Raw genomic sequence first — 23,467 nt, 5'->3', positions numbered from 1 at the left:
AGTTGCCATGGCTACAAGAAAATAAATGTGAAGTGTGCACATCTGAATTGTGAAGAATGTGTTTTTGTTTATAAACAACCTTATTTATTATTTATCACTAATGTTCTAATATTTTGATATTGTTCTAATATTGTGATTATAAAAAAGGACAAAACATACACCTTTTGGATCTTGAAACTATTGAAATGGTTCGCTTGACAATTGACTATATAAGGAAAACTGTTCATAAACCTCATGAGTCTTCCAAAAATGCTGATGATTTCTTGAAAAAGATAACACATTTAAGTCTTCCTGAGAAATCAATTGATTCAATCGTTAAGTACAAATAAAAATAAGTTACTAATTTGTAAATTGTCTTTCTCACCTAGTTAAAGTAGCCTAATATAATTATAGTAAATTCATATACTAGTAAATATAATAACACTTTTGTAAACAAGAATAAACCTTTGAATACTTTGGAAGTGTTCAAAGTTCAAACACTACCAAACGTTTGAATTTGCGTTTATATGGGGGTACTTATATACACTTTTCGAGGCTGCATTTCTAATAACACTTGTGCTTGTATTAGGTAGAATTTTCAATGTCTATTTTAAAAATATGTAAAAAACGTTCTTTGGTTTGAAATTAGTCAATAGTTCAGTTTTGGTTTAACATGATAGCAAGGCTACAATTAATGATTTTAATTCTGTTACCAAATGTTTGTTTAATAGTATGACTGAAAAATTTTAGTCATACCACCAGCCATTTACGCTTAAGAATTAAACGTTCGTACTGTATTAGTTTAAGATTACAATATTAGTACAAAGAGGCTAAATTTTTTATAATGAGTACAGTTTTGTTTCAAGATTCACTGAAAGACGAATGATTTATTTTCACATGTTAAAAGTGCAAATTATAACAAAATTTAGAGTATAACACACACTACAAAAAATTTTATAATCATTAGGGTACCTTACATAAACTACTCTGTGTAACAGCGAAAATTACACAGTTATTTTAATTACAAAAAGTCTTATAAAATAATGAATTTACCAACAAAACACTATCTATAAAATAATAAACATATCCTATGATAATGAAGAAATACTTATCTTTACGTTTAAACAAAATAACACCAATTATTAAAGACAAAAAAGTAACTATTTCATTCTCAACTGATAATCTTTACCAGCGACTCCTAATTCTAGTGAAGATCAATCCTGATAGTTTTTAAATTGGCTTATGCACTATAATAATTCATTTTTAAAACAAGTACAAGCCCCAAATGAAATAAGTAACTACCACTTTGAGAAACGTTCAGGTCAACTGAAACAGCTGATTGCTATATAAGGACGACTAACAATCTACTGAACCTTCATCAGTCACAGAGAATCGGGATCACTTTTGATGCATAATATTAGGATACTCTCATGTACCATCGCCACTATCCCCTGTATACCATCATTCCTTTCACTTCTTCCTCTCCACAATAGACGAGTTCCACTCAATTAACATGTGACATAAAGCACCCTTGTTTAATGAGCTAGTCTGTTACACCAGGTTATTCTCATAATGTCCAAGTTACTTTTGATTTAAACAAGAATATACCTTGTAATGAGGATTGCAGAAACATTGTGCAGATAAATCTAGTTTAGTGTAGCAACTTATAGATAGCCTAGTATTACCATGCTAAATTTTTTGTTTAGAATTGTTGCTATTTGGGTCCTCTATCAATAACCTCATTTTTATAGATTTAGATGCAGTTCACATGTTATTACTGTCACAGTTTACCCAGTACAACATGTTTAATATTTTTTATGTTATTCTTAAATTACTGATTCTTTATATACCGGTAGAAATTATGGAACCTTATTGTTGCTAGTGGCAACAAATTTTAGAATTACAACATAACGTTTGATCTAGTTTTGAGTTTCTTTTACAGTTTATTTTTTGGCTTTTAGTTTTTTTTTACTTATATTGAAGATATTATATATATAGATAAAGATAAATTCAAGCTAATTTGACAGCTAAGATTAACTAAAATGTGATTAACAACATTTTTTAGGCAGACTTATCCAGTGTGAAGAACTTAACTGTCTTGTACCTTCATCACAATAATCTCCAAGTTATAGAAAATCTGTGTAGAAATGAGTGTCTTACACATCTGTATCTTCAACACAATCAAATTAGTAAAATGGAAAACTTGAACGGCATCAAACAACTGAGGAAATTGTAGGTAACTATAGGTTAGAGCAAATAAAACAATTATATAATGAAGTCAGTAGTTTTTTTAAATCTACCCTCATAAAGTGAAATGTATTAAAGCAGACAATTTAGTTGTAATCAGGCTCAAATAAAAATGGATAAAATAAAATGTGAAATGTTCACAGTATGTCATGAGCCTCAAACATTTTTTATTTGTAAAAACCTTCTTTAAGATACTACATTAAAAAAAATGTAATTTCATTAAGTTACATATAGTAAAAAATATACGTTCCAATTTTTGTTATACAAATAAATAAAAATGTGCCACTACCTGAAAATAAAATGTTTGCACATGTCATGCTGCAAAAATCACATTTTTATCGCCAAAAATGTTTATTTGCTTACTTTAAATTTTTGTATTTGCTTACTTTACAGTTTAGTATTTGCCTTTAATTTCTCATGAAGTGATAATAAAATTTGTTTACTTTTTTTGTATTCTGAAAGGTTGTCTTAATGGGCTATTAAAAAAAATCTAAGTCCAAAATTGATTGTATCACTTTAATATGAATATGAAACCAGAAGATCACAGCATCAATATTGTAAAACTAGAATAATTAGGTATTCTTTGTTTAAAGTTCGTTATTGAACAGGTAGGTGATAACATGATTACACACATTGTCATTGTTATGTGTTACAATATTTAGCAGAAAAACATGTTTCAGGAACTAGTATCTGTTAGGTATAAAATCCTATAATATTAAATTAAGTATGTTAAATATTACACAATTCAAACGTGTAATGAGCACATCAAAGTCTGAGTTGACAATGAATGTTGTTATGAAAAAGAGTGTATAGCGAAAAACGGGTTATGTATAAGGTCTAGAACCTGTGAGAAAATGCTGATTTTTATTATTAACCAGTGACGTAACTACTTTGGGAGGTGTAACACATTGCAATCCGAATCTAATTTAAGAGTATAACTCAAATTTGGGCTTGGAATAAATTTAAATTTAAGTAAACTAGATAGGCCTTTCTGTTGTATTTCAAGTTATACTGCAGCTATAGTTGTACTTATAAAATATTTATGGCCTTTGGGTGAGGGAGGTTCTACCCCCTTCATTCTTAGTTATGCCATTGTTAATAACTGCTATACAGTCACATAATATGGTTAGTTATCTGGGACTTCAAACTATATTTTATAGCAAACCATTTCTAATCTATCTCCACATATAAATTTACATGTTGCTATATGGGCGTGTATAAGAAATCACAGCAAACCTTACATAGGCAGTTCAATTAATGGTCTAAAGAAGTTGTGGTATTTTTATAAAGGACGAATTTGGGACCCTGTACTTAGTTGTTAAAGGACTTTTGCACATCCTTATCTTATCACTCAAATCTGAGGCTACTGCAAAACCCAATTAAATTTGTGGACTCTTGTTACATAATGTCTACTCTACGGCTCAGGAGATGATCCCTGGTAATTTTTTGCTGCTTTTACAAAAGGCAGATTAGTTCAATCATGAAGCTCAACTGATTCATCTGCCTCTCCATAGAGTCTGCGTTTATCAAAATGTTAGTTACTGATTTGATCACAGGTACTTGGGTTACAACTGCATCAGTGTTATTGAAGGACTGGATGCTGTAAGTGCTCTGGAAGAGCTGCATGTTGAGAACCAGCAATTGCTTCCTGGAGAAACCATTTACTTTGATCCTCGGACTGTCAAGAATCTTTCGGTAATTTATGTTTGTTTTAAATTGTATTAATGATATTACAAAGGCCAAGATAACTTATGCTAGATGTATACTGATATTTTTGGTTTAGATGTAATGTGTCTAGGGGTAATCCCAGGATCTTGAGATTGAAAAAGTCTGTTTTCATGTACTAATTTAAATTTTGCAACAAAATATTTGAAAAAATTATTTACACTTTAAATTATTTTATTCATGATGTAAAACTGTACGACATCTAGCTTTAACAGAAAAATTGGTACTTTTTTGCCAAATCAAATATAATTATAGTACAATTACAAAATTGTTAAATAGAATATAGATTACTATCAAAATCATATTTATTTATATTTCAGTTTTGTTTTAAATATATAGCAAGTGAGTAAATTGAATAATACAAATTATGTTCAAATACCTTAAAAAATCAGTAGAGGCACTGGATTTTGTAACTAAAATCAAGTCGGCTGTGTCAAAGTTATCTGAGGAACAGGGTGACCAGTTTTCGTTGTGAGGCCAGTCTTTTGCTCAGGAAAATTCCTCCCACAAAACCCAATTTGACAATAGAGGAGAAAAAGGCCATGTCAATCCTTAGGAAAGACGAGACGGTCAAAATCCTACCTGCCGATAAAGTCAATGCTACTGTTGTACTTGACTCAGTAGCATATAAAGAAAAGATTGCAGAAACTTTAAATACTGGCAAATATACAGTTTTAAATAAAGACCCGACTGATTCATTTGAACACAAAGTAGCAAACACCTTAAGAAAACACAAAGAATTTTTTTTTTCAGATAAATTTAGATCTAAATTAACTCCTCACCATTCCAAAATCCCCCATATGTATAGCCTTCCCAAAATCCACAAACCTACCATCCCTCTCCGGCCCATCATTAGTTCTCGGATTCACCTTGCAGGGAATTGTCTAAAGTCCTTTTGGACATCTTAACGCCATTGGTAGGAAAAACTGACCCTTTTATCAAAAATTCCAGGGATTTTGTATGATTAGTGTTGTGTATAGTTTTTTACTAAGTGCATGTTTTAGAGTTAGTGAAGTTCACACACAACACGGTGATTGTGATTCCTGACTTAGGCACCCCACAACGCTTTGGTATGATTTGTTTATTTTAACCTAGTATGTAATTACTGTATGTATTAGGTTCGTTATTTACCTGAAGAAGAGATCAGATTGCAGATTTCGAAACGAAACGTAGTGTTACTAATTTTGTTTTGTTTCACTGAACGATGGCAAATGTACAGAAAAAATCCTGTTTCCCACAATCCTTCCATTATCAAAAATAAACTTCAAACAAAGAGTTCAATATTTACTGTTCAATGTTATTTAGTTGTAGTTTTCTGATTTTATTCTTTGTACAATTGTACTTTTGTAAGAATAAAGAATGAGTGAATCTTTTGTTTCAGAAGTGCTTGCGGATTTTGGATATATCCAGCAATAATGTAGCTTCTATAAGTGATTTGAAAGATCTCAAAGTGATTGAAAAGCTGAATGCAAATAATAACGCTCTCTGTGACTTGACAGCTGTCTGCGAAACCATCTGTCATTGGCCGAGAGTTGAACAGTTGGATTTTCAGTCAAATGAGATCACACGAGAACCTAAATACAAAGATAAAATAATCGCTAGTACAAAGTATTTGAGTAAGTATAATAATTTTCAAGTTATATTTCAATTTATTTGGTATAAGTTTTGGTGATGGAATATCCTATCTAGTCGACTTCGAAGTCCTATATTAGGGACACCTTTGCGGGGATAAATACTTACCTCACATAATGTAACATTAACTCTTTTCTGAATGTTGTATACGTTTCAGGATCTTTGGACACCAAGGACATAAATGATATAACCAGATCCTTTATCCACAGATTTGAATTAGTAAAAGAGGAAAGAAGAGAGAAAATGCTTAAGGCTAGTGATGTACAAACACCTTTCAGTGATGAAATTGCTAGTAAGTTTTTTATACACCGTCGTTCATTATATTAAGGCTATCCAGAAAGTAGATTACGTTTGGATAGCAACAAAAAACAAAGTACAAGAAAAAATGTTATTATATACATTTGAAAGTGACACTATAATACAATTTTTCATCATAGTCACCATACAAATTTAGGCACTCATCATAGCGGTGAACTAGTTGTTTTGAAATTCCAGCATTATAAAATTCTGCCTGAGATTTCAACCACATAGTTACACCCTACCGCAGTTCCACGTCGTTCCCAAAAACCAATAGACTGTAATTTGATTTCGCAATTCACATGTATTACCCAAGTCTCGTCTCCTATCAGGATTCGATCGTGCAACAAGTCACCATCTTTTTCGTGTCTAAAAAGTCAATGAAGCAGCCATATGCTGATTTGTATGGGTTGCTGTTAAGATTGTCGGTACTTATCTTCACACAAAATTTATGGTAACCTCTCACTAGCACGGCTAGATAGCCACTGAACAGTCCTGCTGTATTTCCCACTAGGCTGTAGATTCTGAAGGGGTAAAATCTAGGTAAACCATTTATATAAATTACAAAGTGTCTAGACTAATTTAAGAGCATTAACAATATATTGTTGAACAAAAAAAAACAGTATTATTCGGCAAAAGCAGTTGTCTAAAAACCGTATTCGTGTAGTTACTGAAGTTTGCTCAAGAGGCCCCTGCACTTTTTAAATTTCCGGTGTTAGTGACATGGCGTGTGGGCTAGTTACATCACGGGTAGTCAGTTAGGATGTTGTAAAGTATCTCTTCTTTTTCCTTTAATAAATTAGCAATTAATAAATTCTGTATATTTCAATTGTATGATACGGTTATCATCAATGATTCTTTTAGTTGAATGTTCTGATTTTATGTTACATATTGTACACAGTACTTATCAATTGTAGGCATAGCAGAGCATTTGCCCCCTGGTCTGAGGCAAGCGGTGTCAGCCAGTGTCAAGAAAGAGGCAATACCAAGAGCGAAAAGCTTGACGTTGTCACTGATGCAAGTCCCTGTACATTCCCCAGGTTAGTACTTTGATGTTATTAACGTTAGTTTCCATTATCGCTATTTTCAAGCGTCTTGAGCTTATGTGCTTGAGAGACACACAATGTAACATGTGACGCTGAGTTTATGGCTTGCTTCACATATGAGGTCCTCCAAGTCCTGTATATGTATATTTTGCCATTCTCTAGTGTTCTCATTCAATATTTTATTTATAAAGTACAGAACAGAGCTATCTTAAAATCATGTTGTTGTCCATCCATTTGTGTGATAACACTTGATAGAAAGGACGAAGAGACTAAAAATTGTAACATTAGTTCCTCTTTGTCTAAGGGAGAACTGTATTGATTTTAGAGTCATAAAGTTGAAGAGCAGTCCTTACTTCTGCGCGATAACTCTTTTTGTTTCGTTGTGTCGGTTTCTTCAATATTCTATATTGTTTCAGTTTTCTAATTTTTAATCGATAACATGGAATATGGAAAAAAGTCGACTTTTGTAATAATTACCAGAGAAGATGGTGGTCATGGTGTAAAAAACACTTTAATTATAAAATCTTACAAAATGCCACAATGCAATTTAAGAAATTGTGTTGTTGTATGTGTTGGATTACCAATGCGTACTCAACAAGGTCATACATCAATAGTGAAGCAACACCAGTAATACGTGCATGTCACACATGGCATTGTACCAACAGCAAAGTGGTGGAACAGAGGCAAGTCGCTTGTTGCAAGAATCATAATCCATGCAAAATTTAAAATAAATTATTAATTTCAACCCCTTTCGCTTCTGCTGCGTTTTTAACTGCATGTATTAGAGGCTGTAATAAGCAAATATTTTGACAGTATAATAATAAGGAAAGTAGATTATATAAAGACAAACACGTTGTCAATTAAACTTAGATGTCAATCACAGACTGTGTTTACACAAACTTGTCCAAAGGAGTGAAAAGAGGTGGCCTCATAATATTACTTATAATTTCACTTTGATGTCACTCACTAATCTTCCATTTAGTGTCATACACAACTTTACTACTGAGACACATTTCTATATATCTCAGTAAATGTTGTATCTATTTAAAATTTAAATTTATATTGTAACTTCTCACTAACACTGAGAACTACCAGGTGGAATTCAAACCGAGAACTGGAATTCAAAAGTGACCCATTCCAAACTCTAAAGGATCTCTATATCTGATGTGATTTGATTACAATCTTATTCAATCGGTTAGTTAAGACCTTGCTGGAAAATCATTTTTACTATTACAACGTTGAAACAAACTAAAATCTCACCAATAAATTAATCGAAAGAGCAGTAAGATGTTATGTTTCAGGGTTCTTGTCTGACGACAGTGCCATGGCCAACCATGGTTTACAAGCACGTCCATCAAGAAGAGTTTCCAATGCCGAGAATCTCACGAGGAGCAGACAGAAAGCAGAGAAAGACTGCCAGACCAGCCTGCTGCAGCTGGAGGATGTTATCACAACCACTTCATCTACTCCCAAGCTTCAGAAATAGGAAGAGTGGACTACAATATAGAATAGTATCTATAATAAAAACCATTGCATTCACGAATATCACAACTAGAATGATGATTAGATATGAAGGTACAAATAGCAGCTGCATACTAATTTACTGTGTGTTCAAATCAAAATATCACAGAACAATTTTTAAATTATGAGGAAAGTAATGTAGATAACTATCTTGTTGAACATTACAAATCTTGATAATTAAAAATTTTGAATTCTTGAAATTTTTTCTACCTTGATACAATATGATTTCTTTATTTTTATGTAATACACTGCTGCATTAAAATCTACATTTCTAATTACAATATCAATGAATCTATAACAGATCTCTTGGAAATTGTTAAGAGGTATTAGATTAAATCTTCCAATATAAGGCTTAATAGTAAATAAAATTACACTAATTAATCTTCAGGGGATTTAAGAGTTGGATTTTAACACGTTCACTGCGGCACGAGTCACTGGTGACTCGCAATACAAAAGTTGAAAACCCTGCCGGATTTCACCAAACGTATATTTGTGGAACATATTATATTTTTGACAGTTTTTAAAAATATCTGATTGGTTATTGGAGTGGAGAGAAGTATATTTTATAACTATTACAATAAAGTGTTATTGCCGCACTTTAACTAAATTGCTTACACAGTTATTTCTTTTGCGCAGTATGAACCACCCGTGACACAGACTTGCACAGTTGTTTTCCTTGGTCACATCGATACGTTATTATATCAGCATCTAAATTACAGGAGAGATCTTTACATTTGCAATGTTTTGGAAGTTTATTCAATATTGGTCTAATTGAATAAAACCAGTTTGGTTGGGAGTCATGGTGGTTGAAAAGTAAACACCGTACATAGTGGTGCTCCCTAATAGAACACATGGTAGTTCAGCCAGTTTCACATAGACCGCTCTAGTGCTGATACATAAGGGCATGAGACACCAAAGTATACAATGCACCTTTATGAGTCACCAGTGATTCGCGTTGCAATACGAGAAAGATAACCAAATTTAACAATGCAGCAAATGTGATAAACACAACACTGAGTTACAACATACACAGCAGAAACAACATTACAATTTGTACCATAAAGCAGAAATTGTCACTGTTATTTTTGGAATCAATAAAGTAAACTATTTAAACCTAAATTTAGGTCATTTGAATGTTTTTATTTTCAAATAGGAATATATAAACATTACTGATGTAGTCCCTGCATGATGTACAGTTTGGCCAGAGACTGAGAACAGAACTGGGAAATGTGTTGACTGTAGGCATCCACCTGACCAGCCAGTATCATGGGGGAGAGGCGTGGCGGCACCGCGATGGGGCGGAACAGTTTGTTGATGTCTTCCTCCGGTAACGCTGGCAACCCCTTCTCTTGACGAGCAGCCACCTCTTGTGCCTACATATATGCAAATTATTAATTTATCTTTGTAGCATTCCATCAATCCTCCAACTATAGATGAGCCACTTTGAAAGCGACCTGTTAAGTGAAGTGCGGATTGAGGGAGGAGAGAGATGTGGAGAGGGAGAAGAAGCGCGGACTCTCTTCCCCCTCCTCATTCCTTACCAACCACTCCTCAGTTGCCACTTTTCCTCACTCGTAGGGTATGTGTTACATAACAGCTGTTTTACAAACCCAGTAATAATAACAACATCTTTTAAAAATAAACGTTTGTTAAAATACTTCTTAATTATACTAACATATTAAATAGATGCAATGGACTATTCTTAACATAAATAATAGTATTTAATAATAATATTTGTTATTCCATAACGAGAACAACAAAACAGCGTGATGCTCCAAGACACACCGCAGAGAAGCAAAGCACTCGGTTCCCACTTGTGTCTTGTATAGGAAATAGATCGAGCAGTGAAAGAGGGCGTGGTGGTAGGCGTGGTTGAGATCCTGATCCTCCCTCCCCCTATGCGCAAGAAATCTTCGGGCAGGTCGCTTTCAAAGCAGCACATGTATAGTCAGTGGCACCTGACCGGTAGAACTCTTTAAGACAAGGTTACAAAAAAAAGACAAAAACAATTAACTAAAGTATCAATAGAAGTAACCTTTTTCAATAATTTTGGAATTTTTCTAGACCACACCATAAAAGGGACAAAATTATAAATATATCCTAACTTGCTGAGCTTGATCAATTTTAAAACAAATACACCATTTTATACCACACAACTATGGATCAAGATAGCGTTGAGCCATAAATTGGAATTTTTTGAGTGAGCACTACTCAGTGGGCTGGTCAGTTCTTCTGTCTGCGTGTCTTCCGCAGGGTATCTCAAAAGTAAAACATACTATAATTTTCAAATTTTGCATATAGAGCACAGGTAAGATAGTATTTGATGATGGTACATATCCGTTCATGGAATTTGGCTGAGCATTAGTGAAGTCAATCACGGTAGGTGACATATGGGAACAAAATATGCTATGAACTTGAAGTTTGGATGATTCTTCATTTCTACATAGGCAAGATCGAGTCTGATGAAGGTGTCACTTCAGTGGATGTGTTATAACTTGCCAGGAAGCAATAAAGGAAATGCCCATGGAATTCAAAAAACAGGGGTCCGGGAAGATGGCAATATTTTTTAGGGAAACTTTCTGGAGTACTCTTACCTTGTATTTATATGGAGCCATGGGTAAATTTATTTAACCAGTTCATGAACATATTTTCATAAATATAACCAGGAATAAAAGTGGCTAACTGGTACAAATTACAAATTTCTTGTCCATACAATGGTTACAAACATAGGAAGCTCAATTCTGAAATCTTTATACGGCCAGTAAATTACAATTTAGGGCCAACTACTCTAAAGGTAATAGTACCAGGCTACATGCCAAAAAAATTAGCAGTCAACAACATGATGAATCTAACTCACACTTATTTCTAAATATAAAAAACTAAAATGTATATTATGATTTACCACTATTTTATATATTTAGTTCTGTTTAAATAAGGTAGTATAAGACTATTATAACTGATACACATAATATCAATAATTTCTTTATCCAGAGTTGATAATTTTTTTTTACATATCCGGTATTCAAAATTCTTATTTATAAAACAGCTATAACCTACAAATTTAATATGCACAAACTAAAATACCATTTGAACACAATAAGACAGTTGAATCCTTCAATATGGGAATTTCTAAGAGCTCAACTCTAGCCTGCTGCAGGAGTTTTTCCTGCTAATAAGCATAAAATGATATGTTTTAATTATAATTGAATTGAGAATAAATAGTACAGAAATAATGCAACACTTATCCAAAATTGTTTACATTATGCAAAAAAAATACAAACTAACTTTCATAATATGTATGCCTACAACACTCAAAATACACACAAAATATATCACTTTTGTACGATTATTATTTTTCACTTACTGTTCAGTGAAATATTATTTAGATCTAAACTAATAATCTATACATTTGCTACAGCCTAGAAACTTACTAAAAACAATTATTGTTTTACGAGAACTAGCTATAAACAACATAGTAAACGCAATGTTGCAACACAGCTGATTTGAGCCATCTGTTTGGTTTCTATGAATAGCTGAATAAAAAAAACAATTCTCTGTGAAGATGAAAATGAAGAAATTTTTAAGCTTTGCAACAAAAAAAAATATCCCTGGAACCGGTTCACTATTCAGATTCCGCTAGATCCCACATGCTTTGGGTCTGCACTAAACCATGATGTTCACGTGAAAACACTGCAGTCGGCCATGACTGTCTGTTGAAACCCATTGAAGAATTAATAACAATTATCAGAAATATTACTGTACAGTATACAGTGTAATAAAACTTACCCTCTTTTGCAAATAACGGTGCTTGTCTTGGGTCTGACGGACAACTTGCTGCTGATAACGGTTAAATTTGATAGCCTCTTGGTTAAGATCGTCAACGTGCTCCATGAGACTGCGCAATTGACCCTCTAGCACATTTGCTGTTCCCAAGTCCAGGAAGTTGGAGCCCTGTTGAGGAGGTACCAGTTCGCTTAGCTCGGACAGCAGAATATTGGTCAGGGGGGAGTTCCGGATGCAGACAGGAACCTCCATCAACAGAGTTTCATAACCGACTTTGAGCGATCGCAGAGCATCTGGTGTAGATTCTCCTTCTTTGTACATGTTTATAGCTTGAGGTGTGAGTCTGTAGGCTTTCAAAGTTAAAAACCCTCTCCCAGTCTTTTGGGTGTCTGAAATCAGTATGGTAACATATTATAATTCAAAGTATAGAATGTAATAAATAAATATATAATTTCATTGTGAAAAGATTACTAAATTAAAATCAATTAAAAAATTATTTAAAATTAAACTCAGATGTCTGTCACTTATTTCAGATTTCAAGTTGGGAAATTTTAACTGACTAAATCCTAAGCTGTCTTGTAGAGAAGTTAAAAACCTAAACATATTCAAGCAGACATTTTCTGCTAATATTCTATAACAGAGAATATTCGAACTTGCACCTATATGTATGGTTGAAATATAAACACTAAATTAAAAATTTACATTAGAAATATTTAGTTTAAATCAGTCAAGAAACTTATAAAGAACAACAACTACATTAGCTCATAAAAAAAGTTTATACAATTAAAATAAATAGTTAACAAGTATGATAGATACATTTTCAAAATAACATGTAGAATCTATAACATATTATATAAGCTTTAAAACTTACTAATATTTTAAAGTGCAAGATCGAAACAAAGGTAATTTTAATGCACCTCATTTTCATAACCATACATTTTTATTGTTGCTATTGTGAAATGTTTTAGACTCAAACGTTAAAAATGTTTTAAAACACACTTTGAAAAAATTGTTGCATTACTGTAAATTTTTACAAACCCAATCGACAAGTCTTTTTGATACCAAACAATAGGTAGTTTAAATACCTACCATATATCAAGACAACAGATTCTTCAATTGACGTTTGGTAGTGATATTGGGATTCAAGAAGAGGAGAGCTGAGAAAACTGCCAACATCAGAGCTCTGGTACCACCCAACATGGTAATGGTCTACATTCACTCGACGAAGCCTGCGCATCATGTCCAACTGGTATTCCTCTGAAAATAAGCAGCAGTTGTTATAACCCTACCGGACATAACATTACATTTTAAACTGTCATATCCATTCCTTGTAATATCCTTTCAAACCCAAAATATTGGTTTCATTCATATAAGTAGATATGAATATGGGGTTTCTAGCTCACTTTAGGAGGCAAACCGTAATTCAATATAAAATCTTGTTCAATGTACCATAAATGAATCTGAGAAAAATCAAACAGTAAATCATGAGTGAAAAACAACCGAAGCTATAGCTGTTTACTATTGTGTTTCATGTTCAATTTAACATGATTTTACATGTAAATTCACGTTCTTTGTACAAGGAATGAAAATAATGAATGGAAAATAACCGAATCTATAACTGTTTTCCTGTTAATTGTTGGCTTCTAATTTCTTAAGCTGTTTTAATTGAAAATCTTTATTCTACAAAGTTAATTGTAACACATTTTTATCTTTAATAGTCTTCTTTCCAGTAATAATCAAGTATAATTTATTATTTATATTTTTTTTCTTAAATTTTGTCATCTAAAAGGCTTACAAATCTCTTAGGTAAATTAACTTTAAAATCTTCCAATTCTGCTATGATTGTAAGCCCGAATTTATCTTTAATTTTCTCCAAATTCATGATTTTATACTTCTTTATGTCTTCTAAATCAATTAATTTCTTATATTCTTTGAATTTTAAATCGCCAACCTTATGCAACTCTTGTAACAGTGCCATTTAATATGAAAAAATGAATAATAACTGAATACTTGTACAAAAAATTGGATAAATTATACACTTTTAGGGTGAAAAATCAACATTATACTTACAAAATACACCAAAAACCATGTTTTGGAGCTAAACACACAGTTTGGTTGGTAATGGTTTTATTATTTATAATTGAAGAAATACAATAAGAACTATGTTTTATTTACCAGTATAGAGTTAGCGTATTTAAACTTACCTTCATCAACTGATTCATCATAGTTTTTAGGAAAAGCAAAACAATTTGTTATTTCCAATCGGTTCTCAACTACCAGACCCAATAAGGCGCCTTGGGCTACTTCCAGATTCCCAGCACATTCTTCATGACAGTGTTTCACAATTTTCATAACAGCCTGTGAAAATAAAAATCTTAGATACATATATCTATAATATACGTAACATTTTTAGAAGGAAATTTTTCAAAAAATCTCACTGCCAATATAACACAGTTACAATATTATAATGTTAAAAAGTTTTGAGTCAACGTAATTTATTTATTCTTTAGCAGTAAATCAGTACAGAAGCGATATTAGAGCCACATTACCCTTTCTTACATTTAACCTCACTTAAAATTATACACTAAAATAGATTAATTAAACTTGTAACAGAATGATATTAAAATAAATATATTTTTATTGTATATAACTTGTTTTTAAATGTTTTCTATACTATTGATAACTTACAATAAAAATAAAATAAATGTATTTTTTTAATCAATCATTCTAACTCAATCCCTATATACAGTGTAGTAAGATCCTCTCTTATAGTCAAGTATTGCTGTTTTTTTTTTTAGTTTTTCATTATACCAAAGACTAATTTCCCTGAATCTAAGAAAATGGACAATGATTGGTCTGTGGTTCGGCTTTCCATTGGGTCCATGCTGCTGATGGCACAATTGGTGAGAATGCTCAATGGAGTCAACAGACAAGTCACATTATGTTTGTCATTGAGAACTTTCAACACCAACTCATCAGTGTTCTCCTTGTTGCCCTCAGGAATATAAACACTCTTGTATTGTTACGTCTCTGATACTGTTCAGTATCATCACCACGCAACTCACGCATCCAACTCCAATTCCTTCACTTTGCTCTTTAGACCTGAAATCTCCTCATTTAACTTAAATATTTCACTTTCGCCATCTTTAATAGTTCTTTGACTGCTTTCTCAATAGTATCTTCAAGGCGCTCTGTCACCGTTAACACCAACATATCACAATTTTACCACTGGATAAATTTTTGTTGACACAAGACTCACTTCAGGCAGTTTCAGATAGTGGCATGGCTTTGTAATCGGAGGAAGAGTTAGTGTCCATCGAAGAGGAGCCAACTTTTAATCAATTACAAGCTTACCCTGGGATCTGGTTTTAGGTAGCAATCCATACATAAAACTTAAAAATTCTACCGATCAATACAATTATGTTTTTCTGTTTATCAACACAATAACTCAAAAATGAACTAGCATCCAGACTTGAAAATTTGCATTAAACTTCGTTTCTATAGGCGACATTTGAGTTCAATGATAGTGTATGCCACAAAATGAGATTTAGATGAGCGTTAGGAAATATTTTTACATTGCTCTTATGTGTAACGATGTTAGCACGAGAAAATAGCAGAATAAGTAAATTTGTATACTAATCAAGTAAAACTAGTATATTAGATTTTAATATGTGAAATTTTTATTCATAGAGTAAAAAGAAAAAAAATGAGTAAAGATGTCTTATTTTATTAGGAGAAGTTAGGGCTAAGAAGCTCTCTTTAACACTTAACCTGAGGACCAACGGCTTAAAGGTGACTTCCGAACCACCACCAACGACTGGGCAAGCAGACTGCTTGCAGGACAGGATTGCTCAGCGGTCACCCATCAAAGCAGCAGCCTTGACGTTGCCTGATCCGCCTATCTTACGATAACTGTTGTACTCGCTACACTATGCCATTGGCAAAAATTTTAAAATTTAATAGAATAGAAAGTTATTGTTAAAAGTCTTTGATAGGATTTGATTTCAGTGCACTCTTGCATTGTAGTACCCTCCCTGATGACTACAGTATAAAAAGCGACCACCATGACAATTAACCCTTTTACCGCCAAGAGCCTATATATAGGCTTTGCCATGAGTGGTGGTAAAACCGCCAAGAGCCTATATATAGGCTTTGTCATGGGTGGTGGTAAACCGCCAAGAGCCTATATATAGGCTTTGCCATGGGCGGCGGTAAAACCGCCATGAGCCTATATATAGGCTTCTCTACACTTTCGGTTATTAGATATTGATGTTTCCACTGATTTTGATTTTGTTCATTTTAATGCATTCTGGACAATATGAACTTTCATAATAATATTGATTTGTTATGTTTATATTATTTTTATGTAGAGTATAGGTTACATTAAATCAGCGATATTTTGATGGCAGTGGCTATTGCGTCGTGGCCGTAGCAGCTGGCGCTCTGAGTCAGTTGTGTGCATGGCGTGTTTATGAGCACAGTGGTTATTGTTTGGTATGAAAGGAACAGTAATACTTTGTAAAGGTGTTTGATTTTCCATTTACAGAACTTGAAGTGATCATTAGTGTTAGTTTCCAGTACGTTTCTGCAGTTTGTTCGTTCTGAATCATTCGGTAATAACAGGATGAGTAAGAGACAACGTTCTCCGGTAAGTGAAGGGACACTGTTCCAAAATGTTGTTGAATCGGGAATAAACGTCCTTTTCAGACGAGGATAGTAATACGGACAATAGTTTTTGAACGATTCAAGTAGCTCTGATTTTGTGGATGACTCTGACGCAGATCCGACGTATAATCCAGACCTACCGAGTACTTCTGCAGGTCCTGGTAAGTGTACATTCCAAATCCAATTGTTTACGCCTAGGCCCAATGTAGGCAATTTTTTTCAACATCAGATGATAGTGAAGATTGAGAGTATCTATAGGACTCCAAATCCCTCTCTAACTAATTTGACGAGTACTCCGCTTAGGCGTGGTTCATGTATTGACGAGTTTTCTTCATCTGAGGAGGATATAAATAATGTCAACACACAGAGAGAAATATGTCACAGGCCTATCAGAAGACGTCAACCAAGAAGACGTTTACCTGCAATTGATATCGTGTGAGGCAAGGGCCCGACAAGATGACCCAGAAAGCAGCTGGGACGAAATAATAGAGAACGAGGACTCTGGCTTCCAACACTCGTTCCAATACGCGGAACTGCCAGGCCCAAAACACTGCCCCCCTCAAGATTCAAAACCTATTACATACTTGAACCTGTTTCTAACATCTACATTGATTTCGACATTTGTACTAGAGACTAATAGGTATGCTACGAACTATCTGGCAGCTCATGTAAACCGTTTGTCTCCACATAGTAGGCTAAAAGATTGGACCAATGTTACAGTCGCTGAAATGAAGGCGTTTCTGGCCATTGTTTTGAATATGGGCCTTATTTGTAAACCAACAATTGAGAGTTACTGGAGCCAAAAGTCCTCCCAATCAACCACCTGGTTTAGAAAATTGATGAGTTCGTAACAGTTTGAAATCATTTTGAAATTTTTCCATATTACAGATGTTTCTAATATACCTCAACATGGCCAACCTGATTACAACCCATTGGGCCGGTTTCAACCACTGATTGACCATGCGAATAGATTATTTCGTCAATTCTACACCCCAAACCAGTCAATGTCTATTGATGAATCGTTGGTAGGCACTAAAAAAACGTATTGGTCTAACCCAGTACATGCCAAAAAAGAAACACCACAGATGGGGAATAAAACTGTGGGTGTTGTGTGATGCAATAACACACTATTGTGTTGCATTTTCGTGCTACAAGGGCGCCAGAAACATGGAAGATATTGAGCAGAGAGCAGAATGTGGCTTAGCCCACAAAGTTGTAGTGAATTTAATGGAAATGGGGAATTACCTCAACAAGGGATTTCACTTGTATCTGGACAATTTTTTCACTAGCATACCTCTGGCTAGGTACTTGTACAGCAAACTCACTTGGCTGACTGGAACTCTTCGTTTAAACAGAAAAGGAGTCCCTAAACAACTAAAAGGAAAGTACAGGGTAGGCCAGAAAGTATATGTGCGAAAGGGACCAATACTGCAGATGGCTTGGAGAGAAAAGAAATCGAACAAGTCACAGTTTATTATTCTCTCAACCAACAGTGAGGCAACATCAGTTCGTTACACTATTCGTAGGAATAGGAATATAATTATAAAGACAAAACCGAAGATTGTTCATCAGTACAACAGAGGGATGGTGGTATTGATGGAACCGATCAAATGTTGTATACTATCTGGACGAGAGAAAAAACTTAAAACCCTGGAAGAAAGTAATTTTTAATGTTCTCGGACGAATGGTACTAAACGCTTACGTGTTGTACAAAATAAACACACAAAAGCCAATGTGTCGGTATGACTTCATGGTAGACATTGTCGAGGAACTGGCTGCTGATAAGATAACTGGAAGAGCTGACGCTGGCACTGGCGGCGATGGTCCTGGAGGAAAATTCGGCCTGGAAAAACTGCCTGATACAAAACAGAAAGACTGCTCTGTTTGTTCAGGAAAAAACAATCCTGAAGGTAAAAGAAAAAGATCCAGACTGCAGTGTACAAATTGTAAGGTTGGAGTACACCCAGAGTGTCTGGTCAAACATAATTGTGTGTAAGGATCACGTAGGACATTTTACAAAGTGTAAAGACAGTATATTTTCTTAGGCTAGTATTACTTTTTTTATTACTATTCTATTCTAACTGTTCTATTATCATCTATATGTATATTTTATAATTGTAATCTTAGTTAAATTCTCAATAGACCTATAGTTAATTTAAAGACCATAATATTTTTAAGTTTTTCTCGTTTGTGAAAATTTACATTTTTAGTTCTTGTATCTTTTTATATCTTTTTATACCTTTTTATATAAGTGTTTGTAGTATTATTATATACATTATACTTTTATCATCATTGTATTTTATTTTAAGGTAATATTTGATTAGGTTTATCTGTTGTCATATAATTTATAACTTACAAAAACACATTGTCACGATTTTTTTCCAAATTTTCATTTTGTACTTGTACAATAAAAAGGTTAAAACATATTTCAAATGGTTGAATTATTTTTTGAAACTTCCTGAAGTTCTTCTTAGTTAAATTTAAAATAGTATTGCATAAAGATTTTGTGGTAAAAAGAACAAACTTTGGGACTTATAACACACTTCAAAGTTAATAATTTGTTTGTATTAAAAAAAGAAATAAAAATTAAGTTAAAAAATTAAGTATTTAAAAATGTATTACAGCCAACATCTACACATAGAAAGTTAGCGCATTTAAAAATAAAAGAAAACGATACCAACAACATCGTTTTATCTTTGTAATTAACGAAAATATAAGTGATAATGTAAACATGTGTAAAACTGAGCAAAATGCCGTGGCGGAGTAGCGACACGCTCCCCAGACAGAGGCTTGGCGGTCGACGCAACTACTCATACAGATATCGTTGGCGGTCGACGCGCCAAGTGTGGCTTGCGGCCTGGCGGTAAAAGGGTTAAATCAGTGAAAGAAATTTTTCAAATCAATAAAAACTATTGAATTCAAAAACATTCTGATTACAGTTATTTATAAATAATAATAGACAGTTTCTTAAATGTATTAAATAATAATAGGCTATTATTTAATTAATCCAAGCAAAGTAATATCATCCGTATGGTATTTTAGAAATGCCACAAGTACAATGGTGATAAACATGTGTGAGTCTCAAGCTGCCAGAGACATTGTTTGTCCTTCATAATAGCAAGAGGTAAATTTTACACTGTTTTCTTTGTTACGTTTAATAAACACACATTAAATACTTTTTAATGAAATTATTTCTTTTCTAGATACAAAAACATACTTAAAACAACTATAATTTGATATACCCATACTATAATTCGGTTTTGTACTGTTCAGTAGTTTAACCCTTTCTGGGCCAGGCGGCAATATATTGCCGCCATAGATAGTGTCTGAAAAGTGCCAGGCGGCAATATGTCTCCTTGATATTCGTCGTTTTCTTAAATAAATACGACGTCAAATGATTAAAGTTTTATGTTTTTTTTATTCCCTGGTATATTTATAAATAATTAGTAGCCTATGAATATAATTTTCATTTTGGAGGTCTATGCATTTTTATTTGGTAATTGTCACGTGACATTATCAGCTGACTCGATCTATTGTTGTTAATTCTTTATGCTCTAGTGTAATCGTACTATTGTATGCTGGATTCTTCTTCATTATTTTATTTTGTGGTTGTAAATATTAGTAGTGTTAGTAGTTACGTGCTTAGCTATTGTGTGTAGTAGTTACAATGACTGACAATTTGGGATCTCACGGGAGTGAAATTGTAAGTAGCATATTTGTAAATAGAAAAAGTGTAAATAAATTTCAAATAAAATTGTGTAAATATTTCTTGGTAAATAGTGTTTTTAACTGTATTGAAACTGTTTATGGATCCTACAATCATCTGTTTGGAAACCGGTACATCCATAATGTGAATATTTATTTTAAGTTTCTTGCAGTGTAAGAGTCAGTTGCTTTATCAATTGTTGCGAAGTACAATTATGCGTATTTATACAAAATGTATCATAATTTATTTATGAGAGAAATAACACAAAATGTTTGATGGTTGTTCCTTTCTACATGTACAATATAATAAAATAGCTTCCCACGGTAAAATTATTTTTCCTTTTTTAATTATTTACAAAAAAATAAAAAAGTTTTTATATGATCTATTAAAACATTATTTTTTTTAAAATTTTAAATTACTTAAAACTATATATATATTTTTGTTGATAGTATATATCTATACGAGTAATTTGGTGCAACTTTTAGGTCATTCTCTAATTTTTATGAAAAGTTATAAATTTTAATATAAGAGACTGCAAAATCGCCAATTTTAGCCTGGCACTTTTGACTAGTCACAAGGGGATATGATATGTGAAAAAATTTTGCAACATCTCATATTTGGTCCTGGCCCTGAAAGGGTTAACTACAGCACTCTTGGCTCTCAATCCCTTTTAACTGGGTATGTAGTGTCAGCCTATAACCTCAAAGACCCCCATGTGTTAGGTCTATTCTAGTTTAGGCATTTTCACAAGCTTGCTTATCTAGCTTAGTCTAAAGTAGTGAGTGAATGGTTCCAATTTACAACTTCAGATCATACACAAATTATTCCTTTCCGGGTTTCTGCGATTAATAATCAATATATTAACAACATAACATATTATATATCAACATATAACCTGATTTATTTTTAAATCTATCCATTGGATTTCATCATTTGTTACCATTACCAGTTACTGTATAACGTTAAATAAATAAATTACAACACACGTTCTATATACTTATACAATTTGTTGCATATGGTTAATTACTTAAAGTGTAGCTAAGTTCCAATATGATAGCATATAGGCTATTGCTGATTATAAATACAAAATAAATAGATAAATACCAGGCCATCCATCTGAACATATTCAATAGGTTGTTCATTTTCAGGGATCCTTTTGAATCTTCCACCACCACTCGCCATTGTAGGTAAAGTTATACTTTTTGAAATTAAAGAGACAACCTACAACTTAACCTCACACCGCCTTCTGTGTTGAAGAACCCAAAATGTCTGACTCTTACAGGAAGAAAGAAGCAAAAAAAAAAACAATCTGAAATCTGACTGACACTGACGTAGTGCGATAAAAGTATGAGGAGTTCAGTAGTGCCACACTACCAAAAGACATGCTCAATTACTCAAACGCGAATATTCCCGCCTTCCCCACCCGAAGGATTTCCCCACCAAAGACAATTCACACTATATTGACGATTTTCCATTACACAGACTTGACAAATATTTTGCACTAAATAAACTTAACATACAAAACAGGTTCTAACTTAGTAGCAATAAATTAAATATATTTTAAAAGTAATCCATAACAATCAGAAGATAAGCTAAGTGCATACAGAGTGGCGCAAAAGTCACTGGACAGTTGGTTTAAAGAAGAAAAAAATAACAGCAAGACGTAGTACAATAGTTTTCGTCCGTGATGTTGGTATTACTAAATGTTGGTAATTATGCCTTTTTAAGTTGGCAATACAATGCAATGAAACACAACAATCGAACTAGTGAGTTCATCTGTGACACGTGTTTAAAGCTGTAGTCCCCAAATTATTATTTTTCTAATAGAATCTTTGTTAAACATTAGTCCATCAGGGAAAAAACCATCAGGGAAGCGCGCCCCCATGGTGGCAAACGGGAAGCCGGATCAAAACTAAACTAGGTAAAATAAAGAACACCGTGGTCAGTTATACTCAGGTTCATTTACTATGACATAACATAGGCCTATCCAGTGAGAGAAAAAACAAAATTTTTCAACAAATTTCACACCAAAATGAACCTTTCTGTCAATATAAATATATATAGGCTAATAAAAATAAAAATAAAAAAAATAATAAATAAAAAAAAGGTGCCTGCAAGTAGTATATACCTCAAACAATCCTTGTCAGGTGCAACCTGCATACAAAAAATTAGAAAAGCCATAATTTGAAACAAGAAATGCCAATTCCACCCGGTATCCTTCGGCTAAGGGCGGGCTCCTAATGAAATCCAAGAAATAACTAAATAATATCTAAAACTAACTTAAAATTAAATAACAAAATATAAACTATATAAATGGCAACAATAACAATAACAAAATAAATAAAGAATATGAGCAGGGTATCACAGTGATGTTGACTAGAAGATATTGTCCATCATGGTGGCCGTCCTTCAGCAGAGCGCAAAAAGCGAAGGTTCTCTGGGGACCACGCATGATGGAGAGATGACAGGAGAAAATCAACTCATCTCTTGGACCTCATCAGTGAGGGGCCGTAAACTTAGCCGCACATGTCAGAAGGAAAACAGCTCAGTAAAACTAACAAAACAACTTAAATAAACAAAATTTCAATCTGGAGCTACTCCTAACTTGTACACCACGGTTCGGACTCTTGACGCCACCCTCCCGGAAAGGCCAAACGCCTTCAAATGGTCAGTGGCCTCTGCAGCCAATAAACCACACACACATACACTATATAAAACACACATGAGCCGGGGAGATATAGGTATTGAACCGGCTCAGACTCCCCCCCCCAAAAGGAGGAACTCCCCTCTGTTAATTTCTTCAAAATGAAGAACCAAACGAAATGCCTCTCCCCCAATGGTTGAAGAATTATAAACCGGAAACCCT

At 33.4% G+C, this 23,467-nt stretch overlaps 2 protein-coding genes across 4 annotated transcripts; one reads left to right on the top strand and one right to left on the bottom strand.

The window, feature by feature from the left end:
- The first annotated feature begins 1 nt into the window (after nt 1).
- LOC124364834 (protein phosphatase 1 regulatory subunit 42-like) lies at nt 2-9,566 on the top strand. 3 transcript variants are annotated; one of them, XM_046820611.1, is made up of 7 exons: nt 2-314; nt 2,045-2,211; nt 3,783-3,921; nt 5,336-5,567; nt 5,741-5,875; nt 6,798-6,920; nt 8,228-9,566. In XM_046820611.1, exons 1-7 carry the CDS (start codon nt 186-188, stop codon nt 8,410-8,412), a joined length of 1,110 nt encoding a protein of 369 aa, XP_046676567.1. In that variant the 5' UTR covers nt 2-185; the 3' UTR covers nt 8,413-9,566. The 3 variants fall into 3 exon arrangements, with proteins under 3 accessions (XP_046676567.1, XP_046676568.1, XP_046676566.1); XM_046820612.1 differs by having other exon boundaries at nt 4-314; nt 2,049-2,211; nt 5,333-5,567; XM_046820610.1 differs by having other exon boundaries at nt 4-314; nt 5,333-5,567.
- Nucleotides 9,555-21,886, bottom strand: LOC124364835 (eukaryotic translation initiation factor 3 subunit H-like). The gene is made up of 5 exons (XM_046820613.1): nt 21,706-21,886; nt 14,435-14,588; nt 13,320-13,487; nt 12,234-12,619; nt 9,555-9,820 (listed from the first exon to the last, which is right to left on the bottom strand). Exons 1-5 carry the CDS (start codon nt 21,781-21,783, stop codon nt 9,614-9,616), a joined length of 993 nt encoding a protein of 330 aa, XP_046676569.1. The 5' UTR covers nt 21,784-21,886; the 3' UTR covers nt 9,555-9,613.
- Between the last annotated feature and the right edge of the window lie 1,581 nt (nt 21,887-23,467).

The sequence above is a fragment of the Homalodisca vitripennis genome, chromosome 6 (assembly GCF_021130785.1).
Source record: "Homalodisca vitripennis isolate AUS2020 chromosome 6, UT_GWSS_2.1, whole genome shotgun sequence".
In the NCBI taxonomy this organism is placed as follows: Eukaryota; Metazoa; Arthropoda; class Insecta; order Hemiptera; family Cicadellidae; genus Homalodisca; species Homalodisca vitripennis.
This window is presented reverse-complemented; position numbering and strand designations above follow the sequence as displayed.

Bases quoted from the DNA above. Each gene is read 5' to 3' on its own strand.
- LOC124364835 (XM_046820613.1), bottom strand. From the start codon at position 21,783: ATGGCGAGTGGTGGTGGAAGATTCAAAAGGATCCCTGAAAATGAACAA. The intron at 14,589-21,705 runs GTATTTATCTAT...TTATTTTCACAG, and splicing joins ATGTTCAGATGGATGGCCTG to GCTGTTATGAAAATTGTGAA. The intron at 12,620-13,319 runs GTAGGTATTTAA...TACTGATTTCAG, and splicing joins ATCTGTTGTCTTGATATATG to ACACCCAAAAGACTGGGAGA.
- LOC124364834 (XM_046820610.1), top strand. From the start codon at position 186: ATGGTTCGCTTGACAATTGACTATATAAGGAAAACTGTTCATAAACCT. The intron at 2,212-3,782 runs GTAGGTAACTAT...ATTTGATCACAG, and splicing joins ATCAAACAACTGAGGAAATT to GTACTTGGGTTACAACTGCA. The intron at 5,568-5,740 runs GTAAGTATAATA...TATACGTTTCAG, and splicing joins CGCTAGTACAAAGTATTTGA to GATCTTTGGACACCAAGGAC.